Below are 22,742 nucleotides of genomic sequence, written 5' to 3'. Positions count from 1 at the left end.
TTGTTTCTTAAAAAGATCTTGGCCATTGCAACAAATCACCTTCTTTAACCTTGTCAAGTCACATTCAGTAATTTGTCCCACTTACTTGAAGGATTCCTTACTTTCTGTCTAGGGATGGTGTTTGATTTTTCCTTAATTCAATGGCACCTTTCTTGTTTCTAGCAACAATGGTGGATGGAAGTCGACAGATAATAGGACACGTGCCTTGGTGTTGTCCCTTATAACTTCCTTATCTCAAAATGCACCTTTTTGATTGGTTAATTCCGAACTTGTGTTCTGAGTGAGAGACTTCTTGTTGGTTCTTTTTGTTTGATGATATCTTCCTTAATCATGCCATGTCGCTGGAACTTCTCTTTTTATTGTGATTAGGTCTCTTATCCATGTTTGGTGGGTCCGCTTTCCTTATTTTGTTTCCCCACATGTTTCCCTAGAAGTGAATTGAATATTGATGTCTTTGATGGATGATAATTGGAGTATCATCACGTCTCTTTATAATTAACACGTCCACATTAAACCTTGGATTATTTTTGTTCTTTCACGGATGCTTGATCTTGTAAATGCATTATTTCTTATGGACATGTTGCATCATATCTGGTAATCTCTATAATATGTATCATCAACTATGACCCTACAAGTGGTCACCTGGACGCCTAATGCTTCCTACCAAATGTAGATAGTAGTCATGAAAACAAAGTGGAAACTACGATGAGATCTCACACAGGTAAGGAGATGCAAGTGCCTAGAGAGATTCATTGAACCCACAGTGATTCCAGTCACTCGTAATGGCATCCAATGCAGCAGGTCAATTGATAATGGTTAGCACCTATTATGATATTGAAACTCCAGCCGCAGAAAGGTGAGTGCTTGATATATAAGGCTCAACACTCAAAATTCTCATCGTTCTAATTAACTTGAGGTAAGCATCCACATGCAGCCGAAATCCTAAGGCCAACTACTCAATATAATTCATTCCTAACAACCTATGCTCCTCCGAGTTTCCAGGACGAGGATAGCTGGGGACGGCAAGATGGATTTCTGGGACAGCAGATTTTGAGGATGGTGTGGGGGATAGCAAATGGGGATGGCTATATATATATATATGGGATAGCAAATGGGGATGGCTATATATATATATATATATATATATATATATATATATATATATATATATATATATATATATATATATATATATATATATATATATATATATATATATATATATATATATATATATATATATATATATAAAGAGAGAAAGAGAGAGAGAGAGAGAGAGAAAGAGAGAGAGAGAGAGAAAGAGATATATATATATATATAAAGAGAGAAAGAGAGAAAGAGAGAGAGAGAGAGAGAGAGAGAAAGAGAGAGAATCCGAAAATATAAAATATATAAAGAAATTTGCATATATACGTTACATTCATATGAAGACATGGATAAACCATGCTATTTAAACATCATTGAACCTTAACATACAACATTCTAATAATCAAACTCAATGCTCAATATGCTATAATGCATTCATAATTTGGAATTATTGTAAGTGTAGATGTAATATTAAAATAATAACATTAAAACTTGAAATGTACCCAAGAACATAATTTAGAATTCATTTTCAATAGCAACATGAACAATAACCCACCTTCCAAATTGAAACACACTACTATCATTTAATTCTAAAACTACACTTTCAATTCATTGTAAGTGGACTGATAGTATTATTAATACAAAAAGGTTTTCTATACAATTCTGATCGTGATATAGGTTTGTTACAATAAGACGGTATCTTGATGCAACTTCAATATTCACCATATCTTCCACAAAGGACCCAGATCAACCCAAGACCAACCTAGCACTAATGTAATGCCAGAAAATGACATAAGGATGCATGTTCTAGGCCTATAATGCACTTTTCAAACTTTCCCAACACCTTGCAAACAGTTTGCTATATAATTATGAGCGTGTAGCATGACTATAACAGCAATATTAATTCCATGATTCTTAAGTTAATGTTATCAAATACTAATTAGAGGCCCCAAATAGTAGGAATTAACTACCAAACAATAGTAAGCATGTTAGGGTGAACTTGGAAGGAGGGGCCACTTTCAAAAAAAAAATTTAAAAATTCTAAGTGTTGACGTTGTCTATAAAATCAGGGACGCCCAAACATCCTGGGAATTCCAAGGCATCCCCAACCGTCCCCGAGACATACAGGCATCCCCAAAAAAATCCCGTAAGTTTTTTGCAACGTTTCTTGGGAATTTTCACAAAAGGGGTGTGGGAGGGGACGTCTCATACTTGTCCTCCTGTCTGTTTGACATGCCTGTTTTTGAAACGTAGCCTTTTTGGGTGGGGATGCGTCCCGGGGTACATAGCTAACAAAAATAATCAGGAGCATTCACAAGTCCCAAATTCACAGCTAACAATCAGAAGATTGCACACCTTGATATGCAGTCCAATTTATCAAATGATGACTATCCACTATAGTATCGAACCTCCACAAAGTTGCAAAACATAAATTTCATTTCAAATATTTTAATGTGTGCCTTTGTTATAGCTTCTATTATGGGCTGAGACTATCCTTATTTTGTTTGACCTCAAACAACAATGGACATCTTTTATCCTTCTCAATCCTAATTTCAATATTATTGCTTCTTTCACGTTTAACAGTGCTCAGTAGATCTACCTTCAAGCTGTTTGGGCTTTATCTTAGGAAACTAGCTCTGATACCATGTTGATTTGTCAGAATCGCTACAAATGTATTAGTACTGCCTATTTTTGGTATTCCAAAGGCAGAAACCCCTTGTATTTACATTGAGAATAAGCCAGGAAAAGACATGTCCCTTCATTGCACATGTTTATTCGTTATTAGATAATTAACATAATAATACATTTTAATCATACTTATATATATAATTTCCATGAATCGTTATTATATTAATTCCTCTCACATAATAATACTTAGATATATAGGCAAGAGCCTACAACACAATGGTAAATTGTGAGCCTCTTATCTAGGAAGTCTTGGGTTAGAGCCTACTCGAGCTTAATAAATAATACTAATTAAACACAACACACAATAATAATTAATCTTGGCTTCGGCCTCTTACCGATCAGGAAAAAGAAATTACTTAGATATATATAAATTTATCTCATTAAAATATATATATATATATTAGATATCTACAATAGTATTGTCTCATAGGTTTATCTGACCAAAGCCACCAAACATCAACACAAATAAATCACCAAATTTACATCAGCTGTTCCTACAGTTTTGGATTGATCTGCAGGTCTCGTTTTCATTGAAACCCAGCTGCTTTATCACATCAAATAGCATGAATTTCAGCTATATTATCTGCCCAGTTTCTGAGAGTATATCAGCCCCTGAGCAAATGAACATGGTGACCTTTCAAGAGGTATTTGTTCATTTTTTTGCAACTGCGTTTTTAGGGTTTTGAGTTGGTTATCAGCATAGCAATTTTACGACAGCAGTGTGAAAGATTTCATAAATCAAAACACACAAACCAGCAGCTTGCTTTCAGTTTTCAAACCCTGGGCATTGAAGATGTAGTATCATTTTCAATCTGTTGAGGTTGCATCAGTTTTGATCAATAAATTTCCTAGGATTCAAGAAACCAACTGCCATGTGAATTTAAAGGAACTGAACTTGAATAAAAAAATCAAGAACTGGAACAAGATGGCACAAAAGTTTATAGATGGTAGTCTTATTCAAGTGGATTCTTCCCCTTATTATTGCTGAGTCATGAATTGTCCTCACATGTGTGAAGCATTACAATTCTAAAAAATGTAAGATGATATAGGTAAGGGATCAACATATTTTCAAACTTGATACTGAGCCAATAAATACTGCATTCACCATGCCACTCTGCAACAAAATACTAGATGTCAATTTAGGTAGTGTAAAAGAGCATTGTAAAACATTTTTATGGAGCATCAAAAGCATATGGGCACTAAATGGCTTAAGGAAAAGAAATCAGAAGTGCCAAAAATAATGATGAGAGGTGAATACAAAGACAAATTCTCCATCATAATAACCTTTCTCAATCAGGTTACAGGGCAAGAGAGCAAGAACTTTTGAGCCATAGGTGTTCTACCTCATGAGTGCCATATGCAAGAGACAAGCATATTTCTAATGGGTTCTCTTGATTGGAAAAACGCATAAGAAATTGATAGATTTTGAGTGAACATGTGAGTTAGCATGACTTCCTATATAGTCTATCTCACAACACAGAGAAACACTTACATGCTTCAACATAGTTGGACCTCCTTAAGAACACATATTTACAAGCATGAGTATTTGTCACAATTAAGTATATTAATTCTCTCAAACACTTCAAGAAGGTGAATGAACAAACACTTCAAGAAGGTGAATGAACCTTCTTAATGCAATTAGTGCAAAAAAATATGGACCAACAAATACATGTGCAAATTACTAACTTATGTCAAAGCTATAATGTTGGATTGGAAAAATTGGTATATTTAGTTTCCTATCCTTGATACATTAGGATACCTGGGCATGTGCAAATTACAAACAAATGTCAAGCAGTAATGTTGATTTGGAAAATTTGGTATATTCAGTTCCAGACTTCAGATACATTAAGGTATTTGGATTCTCTTCCTATTCTTATATACGGTCAAAAATATTCAAGTGATAAGGTCATCATCATGGAGTATATATGGCAGATTTCAATGGTTCACATTCTCTTGAAAAGACAATATAAGTCGGGGGTTGGTTGATTTCAATGGTTGGTCTCCATGGTCACTTTTAGAGAGCTATAGACTAGGTTTCAAGCACTAGTTGGGGAAGAAATTAAAATGCAAAGGATTCGGGTGAAGAATGAATCATCTAGATAATGAGAAATTGGAAGCCCCTTCAAGACCTTTCGGCAAGGAGAGCTACAAAGCCGAGAAAGCCTTTAAAGCCATCGAATTCCTTGTCTGTATTTGGTGTTTACCGTACTGGTAAAGAAATCAACGCATACAGACAATGGAACAGAATAGCAGAATTATATTCGCATATGCCGGACATTACATTATGCTTGATAAGATAAGATCAATGATAGAAGATGATCGCTCCCTTACAATGATCCGAGACGGGATATAAATACTATCCGCCGAACCTTCCCGAAGGAGTCCGTCGGCCACAAAATACAAAACACCGGCTACAAAAACACCGTCGGGACCATCCAGTCGGCTGACATTTGGCAGGTTCGATCAAGAATAGAGATAGCATGGTTAGTTCCAAAGTCGTCAAGACTGAAGCAGATCTGGAATGGCTTTTTCCAGGTTTATGGGCAAGTTCAGTGTATATGGTGTGCCATGTAGTAATCTTACTATCAAATATATAGGTTTCTATATTACTGCTCATATTTTCATGCTGATCTCGACATATATCACGTTTTCATGGAGTTATGGAAAAACTATATGACCTTATTTAACTTTTACATATAAAAATCAAGAGGATACTGTGTCCTCTAATTCACAGATCAAAAAAAAAGTACATGCTAAAGTCTTTAAAACAGATTGGAACATACATCAAGGTGAAGGGAAAGTCTGAGAAACAAACAGATGCTTGTCAATTTTGGGGTCACTGTCACATAACAAATTTCTTACAGAATCCTGTGTTAAAATGCTTTTCACTGAAGTAAAACTTGTCCTGGTTGTTGGCAGAATATTCGATAAGCACCCTACAAGAGGCTGCACTGCAATGCACAAAAATTCTTTGGCTTAGATGCCTGGTGTAAGGTATAAATGCTTTACTAAAGTCCTGGAGGCTTGCATTTGACAAATTCCTTCTTGAACTCACACTTCAGGTAGACTGGAATATAGTTGGAATCAAAACCTAGTGATTAGCTTAAAATTATCAATAATTAAGGTCCTCTTAGCTTCCACAATCAAGTCAAAGTCGTCCTAAATTCCAAGCAATGAGAAATGGCCCTATTTTTTCTTATTGCAAAAGACACATTCGTCAAGGAATTCAATGATATTAATAATGGCAGCAAAGATCAAGAGACAGCAAGCTCTCTTAGTTGGGATATGCAATACCAAGGGGTAGCTGAAGTTTAAGTGTCCATATTCTATTATGAACAATTAAGGCTTGAATCTAGAATATCCCATAGAGCCAAGGGCCAGTCAACCACTGAGCTAGTGGCCTCTTACATTTCTTATTTTTTTCTAAACTGAGGATTGACCTTCATAAAACCATTTTATGACTTCATTCCGAAATACTATTTATAGATAGACAAATATTGTTTATGATAAAAAGCCTTTAATAATTTTGCGGGCATGGTCAATTTCTCTTAAACAATGAGAAAGTCTTATTCCTTATTTCATCTTATCTAGAGTAATGGATCTGTTGATATGGACTTACTATGCAAGTGCTTACTTCACGAAAAAAATTTATGACTTTATTTGAAGAACTATTTATGGATAGATAAATACTGTTTACCAATAAAAAACCTTGCATAATTTCATAGGGAGTGCTCACTCTCCCTTAAACATTGAAAAGGCCTTGATCCTTATTTCATCTTATCTAGAGTAATGGATCTGCTGATATGGACTTACCGTGTAAGTGCTTAGCCTTGAAAAAATATTTTTTTGTTATAGAGAAAAAGTCAAACCTTCTGAGCATCACCTGAACTTGAAGCAATAAATGTCGAAGGAATTGTTGAAATTCATGACAAGTGAGAATTTCTTGACAATTGTTACTACCCATCAAAGATAATTCAAGAAGGATGACTTGACATTAGAATCAGAATTGATTCTCAAAAATGATGAGTTGATACCCAACCCACCAGAAACAATATCTAAGAACAAAGAACTATAAAGGCTGTAAATGTATTAAAAAATAATACTTACAGAGAGTCTCAGATGCCAGCAAAGCTGGCTCTTCACGGCCAGGCGGGAGTTTGTGCAATTTAGCAGTAAAACAATCTGTGAAGATGGCAATCACAGGCTCTAAAATTACTATCAGTGGAAATATTATGGGGCCAATCTTTGCAACCAGGTTTGTCTGTTGCACAGTGAATACACAATTCATTAGTATAATTAAAGGAATGATTATCAGAGCATGAAACAGAATTCTCCTTTTTAAACATATATCCTTTGAACTTTATGCTGCTCAATAAACAACGATAAAAGTCACAATTCTGCACATATTTGCAGTATGAAATATCAGATCAAGGCTAAAAAGAAAACAACAAATAAGCTAATTTGGACCTCGACATCTATAAAGACAATCAATCAGTAGGTAATATTCCTGGATAACACTACACTTATTGATCAGAGATAAGACGTTTCCACAGTCCATGTTAGTGAATAAGTGCTTCTGGCTTAAACTGTGTGCTTTATTGTCATCAACAATTGGAATCCCTCAACAATGACGACGTCAACAAAACACACATAGTTTAATCCAGAAGCACTACTACACTGTTTTTTCCGTATGGCATATAGAATGAATTTATGGGTAACAGTCAGATTCTTAGTCAATGGCTCAAATGTTCACCTCAGAAACCAAGAATTAGTGTAACTACTCTCACCATGGTGAAAGGGGTGTAAAGCTTCTTACCAGATTTCAAATAAGGCTTGACTAATGCACGATTTTGTTTTGTAGGTTTAATGTAATGTCCCCATCTTTTTAAGCATCTCAGTGGAGTTCTTAGCCCTTACATTCTACGAAAGCTAAGTGGAGAAATAAGGAGAAATTGATTAAATTAATTTCTTATAAAGTCATTAAATAAATTAAAATTAAAAAAGGACTTTATATTTAATTAATTTAATTAAAAATGACTAAATTAAAAGAATCTTGTAGGAGGAGGAATTGAATATTATTTTATTTCTTCTAGAAGGAGGTCCATCTATTGGAGGAAAAGAATAAATAGGGAGGGCAACCTCATTGTTGAGCATCGAATGTGTTGCCATCTACTCTTCTGGATAGCTTGTGGAGCCAAGGGTTTCTACAGTTACTACATTGATCGTTGGGAATGAACACTCCCATTGATTTGCATAACTAAGGTGGTGAAATATCTTCCAAAGGGTTGCGCCTGTTGGAGAAGACAAATCAGTCTTTTCATTGTGCCAAATTTGTGGCCTAAGGCCAGATTTGTGGAGTAAGGAATAAGTTGGACATTGTTACAAGAAATTTGATACAGTGACACTGCTACAGTAACTTTGCTACAGTACCACTGCTACAGTAACTTTACTACAGTATCGCTGCTACAGTAACTTGCTACAATACCACTACTACAGTGTCGTAGCTACAGTGATTTGCTACACGAAAATTCATATTTTGGAGCAATTCCAGGTTTTAATCTACTACATTTTGCATTATTTGAGAGGTAGATATTTAGGGCATTGGTAGGGTTTTTTTTAAATCTGTTGTAATTTGATTTATATCAGAATTTGTTACCCTAATCTCTTATTGATGTAGATGCATAATTTCCTATTTGTAATCAGCGTTATACAAAAACATTTGCATCTTCATTGTTAGATGTTTTGAAGTTCTTGCAAGCATATTTATTAAAGTTTGGTATTTAGAAAGCAATCAGAATTTAGATATGCAATATATCTCTTGCTTGCAAAGTGTTTGACGAAATGTCAAACAACTGAATTAGTAAAGAATTTGGTGTTTGTTGAAGTTATAACCGGTTGGGGTTATTACATTTAACCACTGATGCCAATGAATTTGATTTGCTTCAAAACTTGTATATATTCCTACAGAAGTAACAAAAATGCTCTTATACTAGTGATGCTTACTTTCCTTTCATATGCCAGCATTAATAGATTTCAACGCATGGAAATATGGGGCAGATCGAGCATTAATACCATAGAAGGGTGATGGTAATGGACATGTCTCCAAATGGAGACATGACCATTCACGGTCGCACCTGTTCGGTGGTGGATTATCAAACCCGATCATTGCTAGTTAGACATAATCAAAGGTCTAAACATGCACTAACAACCATAATAGAGTAATTCCTATCTCAGCCCGATAATGTTATAATGCAGATCAATAATGATCAAATAAGGCTACGAATATGTTTTGATCATAACTGAGGCGCAATCTCAAATGAATATATGTGATCATCGGCTTAGCAGAATACTATGCACTATGCAATGAGGGTTTTATATATATATATATATACACACACACACACACACATATGTATTCATTCTCAAATAATCGAACATAAAAATTTGTCTAATCCGAAGCTACATACTTTAACACTCCCTCTTAGCTAGGGAAGACAAAGTACACATATATTTTTCAATATATTCTCCTTATCAAAAATGATATCACCGAACTTGTGATATTAAATGAAATACTTGAGAACACCAAGTCACATAATATTCTTCTCAGTTATGGTATGTGCACTGACATCAAGTCTCATGATGCCTACCATAAGAGATCATGGTATATCCATAGATATTACGTCTCATAATATCCACCATGATAATAGAACATAATGATCTTCTACAGATATCACGTCACACAATATCTATCAATATCTGCTTTTAACTATCATGACTTGTCCATGAATATCAAGTCACATAATATTCATTATGATAGTAATCTAATCATTATAAAGTCGTCACCTTATAATGTTAGAGTCAACATTTATTTATAAAAGATTGTCACCTTTTAATAATGTACATAGGGTAGGCCCATAAGTCATAGAGTCACACATATGACAAAAGAGTTTACACTTTAAACATCTTTATTAAAAATAATACAAATTTACAATGTTGAGACTCAATCTCATAAACTTACATTTCAACCATACCAAGTTTATTTCTGAAATGATCAACCTTCACTTTAGGAAGAGGCTTGGTAAGAATGTCAACTATTTGATACCTATATTAGTATTATTCCAACTAAATAGCTCTTCTTTCCACCATGTCGCTTATGTAGTAGTAAAGGATTTTTATATGCTTAGATCTATCATGAAATACCAGATTCACGGACAACTTGATACAACTTTGGTTATCACAGTGAATAGTAGTAGGTTTCAGAGGCTTGCAGAATAAACTAGAAAGCAATTTTTGAAGCCACACTACTTCTCTTGCTCTCATTGCTGCTGCAATATACTCTGCCTCAGTAGAACTCTGAGCGACTAAAGCTTGTTTCCTACAGATCCATGAGATCATAGCTGATTCTAAACTGAAAAACATCCCGATGGACTTTTTCAGTCTTTTACACTTCCAACCCAATCAGAATTAGTATATCCATGTAACTGCAAGCTGGTATTCTCATATTTAAGTTCATACTCAATAGTGCCTTGAAGGTACCTTAATATATGCTTCAAAGCAACAAGATGTATTTCTTGAGGTTCACACATGAATTGACTTAATGCATTCACAGCATAGCAAATATCTGGTTGAGTATTCACAAGATACATCATAGACCCAATTATATGTTTGTATAAAGTGAGATCAATAAGTCTGAATTCAGCACTTGCTTCCTTTAGCTTGTGTAAGTTGGTTTCCATAGGTGTTGACATAGGTCGACAATTCCACATTCCAAATCTTTTCAGATTATCAACAGTATACTACTTTTAATGTAAGAAGATATTCCTAGACTTCTGACGAACTTCCAATCCAAGGAAGTAATGAAGAATCCCTAAGTCCTTCATGTCAAATTTAGAAGTCAATTCTTTCTTACACTAATTAATGAGATGATCTTTTCCTGTAATCAGAAGGTCATCAACATAAAGAATTAGAATCAACATGTCACCTTTAGTTACTTTAAAGTAAAGATTTGGATCAACATCATTCTTGGTGAATCCAAAACTTAGAAGATATTTATCAATCCTTTCATACCAGGCTTGAGGAGCCTGTTTGAGTCCATATAGAGCCATTTTCAATTTACATACATAGGAGGTAGCATCATGAGGCACAAATCCTTATGGTTGTTCCAAGTATACTTCTTCCTCAATCGTTCCATTTAGAAAAGCAGTTTTTACATCCATTTGATGAATTTTCCAACCTTTAGCTATTGCAATGGCTATTACAGTTCTAACTGAGGTGTAACTAGCAACTAGTGCAAAAGTTTCTTCAAAGTTGATTCCTTCCTTTTGAGAGAATCCTCTAGCCACAAAACGAGCTTTATGTTTTTCAATGCTACCATCTACAGCATACTTAACTTTGAAGAGCCATTTGGATGAAACAATAGATTTTCCTTTTTGTCTAGGAACTATATCCCAAATATCATTTTTTAGTATAGACCAATATTCTTCCACCATTGCATCTTTCCAAACTTGATGTTTAAGAGCTTCAGCAGCATTAGAAGGTTCAGAGTTTGGAAGCTCACACATGGATGCATTGTATGTTGATTTTCGAGGTCTTTTGCTTTCTCTGAATGTCCCTGAAGGTGTTGCAAATTCATCTTCTTCCTCTATAATTTTTTGCCCAAAGTGGCCTTTTAGAATTATTGTCAAGACTCTCTTCTTGAGTCTTGGGAAGTATCTCATTTTCATTTGAAGTCTCTTCAAGGTACTCTCTCTAAATCTCAAGAGCAAAAGCCTCTTCTAGGGAACAGGATAAGTCATCCGTATCTAGTTCATCTGAAATTTTGGCTCTTTTGGCAATGTCTTCTTCAAAGATGACACCTCGGCTAAGTTCTATTTGTTTCTATCCAGGTATGTAATTTTTGTAACCCTTTACTATTTCACTAAAACTAATAAGAATTCCTTTCCTTCCAATAGGTTCTAACTTTGTCATTTTTTCCTTAGGTACACGAACATACACAGGACATCCAAATATCCTTAAATGGCTAATGTCAGGTTTCATACCTGAAAATGCTTCTTCAGGAGTTTTATTGTCTAGATGTGAGTGAGGACACCTATTTTGAATATAGACTGTTGTATTAGATGCTTATGCCCAAAATGACATGCTCAAGTTTTGATCAAATATCATAGCCCTAGCAGCTTCTACAATGGTTCTATTTTTCCTTTCAGCAACTCCATTTTGTTGAGAGTTCTACAGAACTATAAACTCCCTCTTAATCTTAGCAAGCTTACAGAATTCTTTAAATATTTCAAAAGTGTATTCTTTCCCATTATCTGTTCTTAGAAGTTTAATTTTCTTTTCTGAGCAATTTTCAATGATAGTTTTGAATTCTTTGAATTTAGAAAGAATCTCTTCAAATTCTTTACACTTAAGGAAGTATATCCATGTCTTCCTTGAAAAATTATCAACAAATATCACATAGTACAAGAACCCTCGTATGGATGGTGTAGACATGGGTCCACATTGGTCCAAGTGCACTAGTTCTAACACATCTTTAGTTTTGCTCAAACTATGAGGAAATGACTTCTTTTTTTCCCCTAAGGAACAACCTTTGCAAGATTCATTATGAATTTGACTTAATTTGGGCATTCCAATTACCAACTTCTCCATAGATGTTAGAGCACGAAAGTTGATATGGCCTAGTCTTCTATACTAGATATCATTTGAATCTAAAGTCTCATGAACAAGTGCAAGATTAGTCTTAGTGCAAAGCTCATATAATAGTTCTTGTCTTACTCCTATTGTTTGAGCCTTCTTTATGGTTGAATTCTTTGCCCATACTAGTACTTTTCCTTCCACGAATGTAATTCTTTAACCATCATCTTCAAGTGCTGATATAGATATTAAATTCCTTTTAATACCTAGTACATATAGAACTCCAAAAAGCTGAATAGATTTTCTGGATTTTAATTTGATGGAGCAGATCCCAATTCCTTTTACAGAATGTGTAGAATCATCCCCAATTGCAACTTCTTCATCTGTTTCTATTTGCAAGGTTTCTAGGTTATTTTGATATCCAGTGATGTGTCTTGAAGATCCACTGTCAATTATCCAAGTGTTGGACTTGGTGGATATTTGACTTGGACAAGGTTGAGTAGAAGGCATATTTTTCAGAATCTTGACCTTCGATTGATTTATCAGTTTTGGCAAATGATGCTTGAAGTTTTGATCAATCAGGACAATTTAGTGCATAATGTCCATATTGATCACATCTGAAACACTGAATTTTAGACAAATCTTTCCTCTATTTTGACTGTCCTTCGACATGAAAGTTTATTTTCCTCTCAGTGTTCTTCTTACCCTTCTTATGAGAGTTGGTGTTAAGAACATGAATGTCTTCATCTAAGGTTTTATGTTTTCCTTTAGTCATTAATCTTGACTCTTCTTGAAGACAATCAGATCTTAATCGATCTAGTTTTGGAATTTTAGATCTTGCACTTATACCTTGTACAAATGACTCCCAAGAATTTGGTAGTCCTCCTAATGCTATTAGGGATAGCTCTTGGTTGTCAATCTCGTAACTGACTGAAAATAATTGATCTCTCAATTCAGTGATTCTCGTGAAGAAGGCATTTACTATTTCTCCTTCATTCAAGCTAATATTATTCATTTGTCTTTTACGAGCAAGTTTTCTACCAGTTTCATTTAGTATGAATGCATTTTCAAGAGCTTTAAACATGTGATATGTTGTTGCATGTTTTGCCACGATAGGCACTATGTGATCTCGAACAGCATCCACTATTATTTTCATGGCCTTCTCATTATTCTTGATCCATAGAGTTTTCTTTGGATCATCTTTAGGTTCTTCCTTTTCTTCTTTTACAAAGGAATCTAATTTTTTCTCTTTTAATAGCATCATTATATGGAATTTCCAGGATTCGAAGTTGTCAACACTTGTAAGGTGGTGTTTGAATCTTAACATGTCTTCCATCTTGAAGAATAATTAGAGATTGTAACTTAATGTGAAATCTGATCTCTTAAACTTAATAAGATATCTCCTTAACAAGGCTCTGATACCATGTAAAGTTCCTTACCGGATTTCAAAGAAGGCTTCTGTGATGATCCCGTGTCCTACGTCTACATTGAAATGATCTTCTTTTGTCCACTACAGGAAAAACTCACGTGATGGCGTTATTGCAAGGGTCGTACGGTGGGCTGGATAGTGATACGGACTTGAGAAGATGCTATATAGTTACCAAGGTAATAGAAGTCGTACGGTATGTAGTGTACAGTAGAGCAAGAGGAAGGATGTTCGTACGATAGTATGGACTGGCTATACGGTGCTTAGGAATGGTCATACGGAGCCTAGAAATGGTCATACAATTAGCAAGGAAGACCGTATGGATGATATAGGGAGGTTGTACGAATGGGGGATGGGAGGTCGTATGGTGGGGGATGGAAGATGTAAACACACAAGGTCATACAGTGGAGAGAAACAGAGTTCTACAAATGGAAACGCCTGGCAGTACGGATGAACAGATGGGTAAGATTGTGATACTTCGAGCTAGGGGGGTATGCTGGAGGGAACACTTAGTCATGCAAACATAAACTTAAAGATTCAAAGTTATCTGATAAAACCAAGCAAGAATAGAGATTGAACACATATAACCTTTCATAGACATTTGCCACAAGATGGTGCTCTGATTTGTCAGATCCGAGAAAAGTATTACAGGCGACGAAATAGGGTGAGGGTTGAATCCCACCAAAATCGGATAAACCAAATAGGGAAGGTCTTTCACTTCCCAAATGGCGAACCACAGAGAACTCCAACAGGAATTCACAGTACAAAAAAAATAATCCAAATTGCATACCTAATGACTACCTACAAGCCGTGCTTAAATACTCGTCAAGGAAAACTTTCTGAGGGTGTACAAAGATAGTCGACGGCAACACAAACTATGAAAACAAAACAAAAATGGGTCCGAGATATATTAAATCAATCGGCCCATTAATAATAGTTCTATTAATAATTTATTTTATAACCGGAACATTACAGACCGATGCACAATTTTGTTTTGCAAGTTTAACCACTAATGCCAATGACTTTGATTTGCTTTAGAATCTGTATATATTCCTATAGAAGTAACAGAAATGCTCTTATACTAGTGATGCCTACTTTCCTTTGATATGCCAGCATTAATAGATTTCGATGCTTGGCAATATGGGGCAGATCGAGCATATATACCATAGAAGGGTGATGGTGAATGAGCATGTCTCCGAATGGAAACATGACCATTCACAGTCACACCTGTTAGATGGTGGATTATCAAACTCAATCATTGTTAGGTAGACATAATCAGAGGTCTAAACATGCACTAACGACCATAATAGAGTCATTCCTATCTCAATCCAATAATGTTATTGTTATCTCCAAAATCTGCACCCTGAAAATCTTGCTTTAAGTCCTAAAACTTGCAGCAATTTTGGAGAAACATTGGATCAACCAGAAGTTGTGGGTAACCTATGACCTGGTTGAACCTTCGGATTCTAGGCCGGTTCCTATATGATATATCTGATACCTTACTTGTACTAATGGAGATCTGGAAAAACTTATATGGAAAAGGGTAAAAAGACAACTTTGAACACAAAAAAAAAAAACTTAAAAGATTAAAATAAGGTGATACACCAAGATTGATAACACAAAGCACTGCTATACCTGAGACACAATGAAAGTTTTTGACAGATAATCACAAAAACCCCTGCTTGAAGATCTGCTAATTCATATCAATAATTTAAGAGAAGGTTTATCAATTTGAAAATATACGAAAGGAAATTAATCACAATCGAATATATCAATAATAGAAACACAACTCAAAACTTATGAAACAGCTATTAGATAAAGAAGATGCAAGATAAGACATAATTCAAAAAGGTCTATTAGTAAAACACAATTTGAATAACATCAATCACCTTGAAGCATACAACGAAGTCTGTCACTCCAAAACTAGTTCCAATGAAAACTTTATTTCAATCAAAGGCCCAAAAAATAGTACATCTGCATAATAGCTCAGAATAATGAACGAAAAGATACTAAGGACAAAATCTCATAAGCATCCTTCTCTCCAAATCTCAACCCTTCCTCCCAAAATAAGAAGAGTATATAACAACAATATCAACTGCCTCAAAATAGGAAATTTTTGGTCGAAATAATGAGTTAACTCATTATTAAGAACCTCTAAAAACTCCAAAAATATGCTGCAAATATCTCAAACTGAGTTTCTACCATCCATGCATAAGAAAAGTCTCAAAAAGACTCCCAAACTGCCACAAATCACTCCATAATGCACTCTGAACTCTTCAGTCTGAACTGGGCCTCTAAAAATATCAACTGAAATTCCTCCTTGAATTTTGGCATTTAAATACTGTTAACTCTTTTTCAACTGCTGGATACGCCTAGTTGAACTTGAAATTACAATGCAACGTCCCCTTTTTAAAACCAAACTCTTCCCTTTCTATTTATTATTTATTGCATTTTATGATTATTATCATTTAATAGTTGATAAAAAAAAATATCAACTAAAGAAAAAATAATAACATATATAATTTTAATTTTAATGCAATGAATAATAAAATCAAAAAATAAATTTATTAAAATAACAATAGAGACACTTAAGAGATAGAGTCTTTATTATTATTTTAATAAACTTATATATGAAAAAGAACAAAAACGACTCCATAAACATGCATGGACCCGAAATTTTATTCAAATCAACTTAGGATTTGATAAAAAGGAAGGTAAGGGTTTAGTTTATCATTTCGAATGCATTTTATGGGAGACAAAACATAGCAGGGTCGCTTTGCAACCCTAGCCACCATGCATGTCTCAGATCTGTGCTTCTTCTTTGCTGTAGATGCCATTTTATGGTGTATCCGCCCTTTGCTGGAAGTTGTCTGGTGCATTCTCGCTTCTTGGCATGAAGAAAGAAGGGGTTTTTTAAGGCTTTCGACAAGTATTTAAAGCCGTATCTGCCCTCTTTTATGGATTTCTCTTCTTGTAGTTGGGCTTTTCCTTGGACACCCTTTCTTCTCTATGCTGTTACATTCGGCCGCGGGCTCTGATAGCAGACTATGTTTTCTTTTCTTGTTGGGTGTTAGACGCCATGAGACTCATTCTTGGCCGTGGATTTACACCATTTTCTCCATCTTTGCTGGAAGTTACACCTGGAGATTCATGGCTCATGGTATGCAATATGGAGGTTTTTCTTTAGATGCCAATTTTCCCATGGATTCCTTTTGCTGTATATGAAATTTTCATTAAGATATTTGCAAAACTATTGTAGACAAAATTGCTTTGTTGAAAGTAACTATAAATTGCTAGATTTCTCCGTTACTGGTTCTTTGTTGGAAGTTGTTATGGCGTCCTATTTATCTCATATTTGCCACTATCGTATGGGTTTGGACCCCATCTCCGTTGTATTTAACACCAGACACCCAACTCATGGCATGAAAAAATGCACTTCAGTAAGCATTATTTTTTTTCTTTCAGACATAAATTATTGCTTAGAATGTTGATGCCGAATTTCTTCCATATGTTATATGTTCGCTTTAACACTTGAAGATTGTGATTTTCTTGCTGTAAGTTTGTCATAAATCTGAGCACCATATTTATCTTTCTATTGGTGGCTTTTGCAACAGCAGGCTGAAGTTTTCTCTGGCCCGTCTCTATTTTTCAGGCCTTTCTATGTAAATCCTGCATACTTCTCCAGGCTGCATCATCCCTCTCCATAAATGACTTAAAATGTAGATTATTTTCTCTTGAGAATACTCTTCTCTGAACTAGAAAAACTTCTAAAATTATCTTGAAAGGCACCCGATGCTCAGGCTCAGAAAGTACTATAATATGTGTAGCATCCCGTAGCATACAAGTTACCACTCCTCCATGCATTTCAATCTCCTTCTTTAACCTTCTCAATACGAGTTCTGAAACTGCTTGAGAATCTGCATTTATGGATTGAATAATGTGGTGAAAGTAAACAAAACAGTTATGAAACTGGCATCACTTATTGCTTGGGCAATACTTCTTTTGTAATCTTCGGTGTGTGCAACAGAATTAATAAGTTTGGAATCTTGTAGGTTGCTGAAAAACTTATACTGTTCTCCTGAATGTATTGCTTGCCTGCTTTCTTCATTTGGAAATGATGCTTAGTTTGCTCACTCTGCTTTGTAGTTTGAACTTGTGCTTCTCGTGCAAAAATTAAAGTTTCAGCTATTTTCCTTGATTATTACTTTTCATGGTTCACTTGAAATGTTGGAACGGAAAAGTTACCTCCTTTCCTGCCGACCACTATCTTTCAAAGTGAAAACAAGGCATCTCTGTTGTTACTATGGCATCTTTCTGTTGCAATTTCAAAAATATTTGTCCTTTGAATCTGTAGCATGCGCTCTTTCTACTGGCTGAAAATGGTTATCCTTTTGCTGTGATAGATAACCTCTTACTGTAGCTTTCATTCTTGCTGCATGAGCGAAACAAAAGGTTTCAAAACTTTGAAAGTTCGTCGCTTTAATGTTTCATTTGCTGTTATTTGTATGTAAACCAATCCCACCTGCTATGCTTATCCTGCTTTCACCAGTTTTTATAAGTAAAAGGTTTCAAAACAAAATGAATTGTCCCTTTAATACTTTTATTCTTCATGATCGACCTCTCTATCTGCTGATGTATGTCTGTATTTTACTGAGATGAATAGCATGTAGGATGATGAAAGTGAGATGAAGTGAGCTATCAGCATTGCTTAGATCCATTGGATCTAACCCTTTCTCTTTTGTGGACGCAAGGATTGGAAGCACGAGAAAGGCGAGATCCGGAACAACCAGACGGTGGATGCAGATGGACGCCACTTCACCAGTCATTACAGGCAATGACTGGTGCCCATGACCTTTTTCTCCCTTTTCTCCTTTTTCATGTTATTGATTCCAGTAGGGTATAGGTGTATGTCAGCACATAGGGACTACTCTCACAGTCAAATGTGTGGGAGAAATTTACTTTCAGTACTTTATTTCCATCATGATTTGTTCCATCATACGAACATTGTATATTATTTCAAAACGAATAAAATACTTTTCTTTAATGCATTTCTAAGAATTACTTGAAAGTAATAAGCATGTATGTTTTCCTCCATTTGAAAATGCGTGAAAATTGAGCAACAGTTATAATGTAGATCGATAACGATCAAATAAGGATAAGAATATGTTTCGATCATAATTGAGGCACAATCTCAGATGAATATATGTGATCATCGACTTAGCAGAATACTATGCAATGAGGGTTATATATGTGTGTGTGTATATATATATCAGTATGAATAACATATTGGTATATACATACATATGTATGTATTCTCGTACAATCGATAATAGAGATTTGTCTAATCCAAATCTACATACTTTAACAAGGGGAAAAGGAGGAAAGGTTCTCTTAGGGTTCACAATGGCTAGCACGATACCCACCCAACTGTACTTAGAATACAGATACCTTATGGCATATGAAAGGCACATACTCAACAAACCTGACCTTGCTTACCCTTAGTTACCGATTCTTGCAGGGAATCCATGGAAGTGGTAGCTAATGCTTGGAGGTGTTGATGCAGAGCCACGTGCATTGTAGATGCCACCTAGAAGCACATCCAAGGCACCTGGATGCCTGTGGAGGCATCTGGGCACATCTATGGGCATTTGGGTGCCCAGCGTCTTAAAACACGCTTTTTCAAAGAAACATCACTTAAAGTTACAAGTACATTAAGACATGCGCTCTTTATACTTTTTTTTCTTTTCCCCCCAAACCCTAAAAGAGGCCATTCATCAATTTGCATCTCATTTTTGTAGCTAGCTCTCTTCTCATTAGGTCTCCATTTTGGCATTTTAAAGGCAAGCTGATTATTTTTGAAGAGGATCATTTGTGGGGTGTGAGATAACTTCCACAAAGGAGTTTTAAGCATCTACGTAAGCATTTGATCCCATTCTTGAGTATTTTAATGAAATTTTTCGAGATCTTGATGAAATTTTCAAGTTTGGGAAGAAATTTTGCTTTTTTTTTAAAGAAATAAAGAAAAAGTTTAGCTATCTATTTTAGTAGTTTTGTATCATTTTTTTGCACTTGTATGTTCAATGTTCATAGTTTTATTCTAATTTAAATTTATTTGATTTCTTATTATACCAAGAAATTAGATTGCATTATCCAAGAATAGCTTCCACCAATACTCAAAGTTCAATAGGAGAGCAAGGAGCCAATAGTTTCAAAATTGATGTAGGATCTCCTTGATGGAGACATACTACAAGAATGTTATGGGTTTCAAGAGGTGGCTCATATATTTGGAAGTGTAATTATTGTCAGAGTGACAAAGGAAAACCCTTTAATAGCTCATATTACCAAGTCAAACTTCATTTTATGAGCCCTCGTGGCAATGAAATGGGAATGTGCAAAGTTACAAATAGGAAGGGCATGTCTAATGCACAAATAGCTTCACATGTAAAAGAACACGAAGTTACTGATAATTTGGTTAAGAGATCAAAAAATAGTTTTTGATCAACCTCCATCTGGAAAGAAAACAATGCAAATACCCACGAACCAATTCTGTCATCTAAACATCCATTCTTGCAAGTACCTATACTAGGAGAGGAAGAGGAAGAAGAAGAAACTACCACCCACAAAAGAGGTCCATTGGATACCGCATTTAATTTGGAGGCAGTAGAGCTCGTTGATGAAGCCATTGCATGTCGGCTCTATGCCAATGGTCTTCCTTTCAACTTGGTGAGATCACCATATTGCAAAGAAATGGTGGCAGCCATTAATAAAAGATCGGCTGATTACACAAGAGTCCCGGATATGAAAAGGTGCATCCCACTCTATTGCAAAAAAGAGAAGACTTGTGTAAAGAGAGCTACTCAGCCAATTAGAAATTCTTGGAAAACTTGGGAGTTTCTATTGTTTCTAATGGATGGAAAGATACAAAAAAATGACCATTAATTAACGTAATTGCAATGTCGCCTAGAGGCAATGTTTTTGAAGGCAGTTGATTGTTAAGGAAAAGTGTGACCATGCTTTGTTTGAGGGTCAATATGACCATGTTTTTTGGACACCATGCACCATACACTCCCTAAACTTAGTCATGCAACAAATTGGCATTCAAATAGATTGGGGAAAGCAAATTTACCAAGAGGGGGAGGACATACAAATATTTGTGACGAACCATCACATGTAACAATCAATATTCAATTCATTCTCCAAATTGGAGTTGTTGAAGGTAAATTGTAATTACTAAATATAATTTATTTATTTACTTTGAATAAATTTTATGTCATGTTCAATAATCAGATTGTATATAACTTTGCTCAATATTTATTGAAATATTGTTAACTTAGGCGGTTGAAACCAGATTTGCATCTCAAACTATTGTTATGAGAAAACTTGTCAAGGTGCAAGGGGCACCAAGCCAAATGGTTATTTCTAGCCAGTGGGGTCTATGGAAAGGCTTTGAATTCAGAGAGGGACAAAATGTCAACGTATTGATCTTTAATGACAGTAAGTGGGCTTTTGTGCAATTTGTATTAGATTTCATGGACCCTATCATGACTATGCTCCACTTTGTTGGTACCAATCAACCTTATTTGGGGGATGTTTACAATGGCATGGACACAACGGTAGAAAAGGTAAAACTTTCTATACAAGCACATGAGAATGACCCTACACAATGTGAAGTCTTATGCAATCAGCTAGAAACAATCATTCATCATTGTTGGGAAAAGATGACTACCCCATTGCATATGCCTTATCTCCAAGGTACTATAGCAAGGAAGTACTTGCTATGCCAGTGTTGGTTAACAGTTTGTTCTCCTATTAGATTTCATAATCTGACAACTTTAATACCCAATGTTTTGGAGAGACGAAAGGATGTTACCAATAAATGGGTCAATGTATGTGTTCTATCACTACCCTCTGAATTACAAGGTACAGCTCCCTTAAGATTTGCAATGATGTGCAATGAATATGTCTTTCTTCGATCAAAAGTTTTGACAGAATAAGCTCTTAACCTAAGAGCAGTAAAGACTAACCATATTGTTTGTAGACACAAACAATTCAGGCAAAATGGATTTGGACAACCTCTCACATCAAATGGAGTGACTATGGTAGGTTATCTTGAGGATTTCTGACTCTTACTCCTACTCTAAATGTAGATTAATTATCTAAATGTAAAGAGGAAAGAAAGGAGAAGTGCACATGAGAGAAAATGGAATTATTTTAACTATTGATCTTGAATGAAATGGAATCCAACAAGTTACTAATAGATTCATCCACATTTATCCTTCAATTCCCAATGAAACTACTTAACATGCCATGAAACAAACAAGAGGAGAAGCAGAATTATAGGTGAAAAAGAAAATGGAATTACCTATACTGTAAGTACCATAGTAAAATGGAATCCACATGGTTATCACAGTGTCACATATAATTGTTCTTCAACTCTCAATGCAAAACTAATCTATGGGCAACAAAACATGAAAAGCAAATTAGGTGTAAGAACTCTATGTATGCTCTGATAGAATTTTGGTGCCAGTGAACAAGTTGCTATGTTTCTTTGTTTATTTAGGATTAATTTTCAGAATACATTTAAAGTGCAAGAAGAACAATGACACATAACTCCAACATTATTCATAATTTATATAGAAAAGAAATACAATTAACATAGATCAATGCCACCATAAATTCAGTTAAGAAACCTGATTTCTCCTTAGCGTAACTTCTTTGTGCTTGCCGGCTGAAGGGAAACCCAAATTATGAATCAAAGGCGGCTCTTCAACTCCATGCCTCCATGATTAACTCCTATGCAGGGCAGAGACTTTATTATAACAGCCAAGAGTTAGTGCGAAATTCACCAAATGCAAATTGCGGCCAGGTATTAATGGACGTCCAGCTAAAAACAACCCCCGGTTGCAATTAG

At 35.2% G+C, this 22,742-nt stretch overlaps 1 protein-coding gene across 1 annotated transcript in view; it reads right to left on the bottom strand.

Moving 5' to 3' along the window:
• LOC149576812 (calcineurin B-like protein 1) overlaps window positions 1–22,742 on the bottom strand; it is a 155,074-nt gene that overhangs the window by 126,900 nt on the left and 5,432 nt on the right. The window contains exon 3 of the mRNA XM_089820144.1: window positions 6,883–7,036. Within this exon, the coding sequence (XP_089676270.1) occupies window positions 6,883–7,036 (154 nt within the window). The remainder of the gene's footprint in view (window positions 1–6,882; window positions 7,037–22,742) is intronic.

This window comes from Cupressus sempervirens, chromosome 1 (genome assembly GCF_028749045.1).
Source record: "Cupressus sempervirens isolate cs-2001-9-10 chromosome 1, ASM2874904v1, whole genome shotgun sequence".
NCBI classification, from domain to species: Eukaryota; Viridiplantae; Streptophyta; class Pinopsida; order Cupressales; family Cupressaceae; genus Cupressus; species Cupressus sempervirens.
Note: the sequence above shows the minus strand (reverse complement) of the source record. Positions and strands in the feature narration are given on the sequence as shown.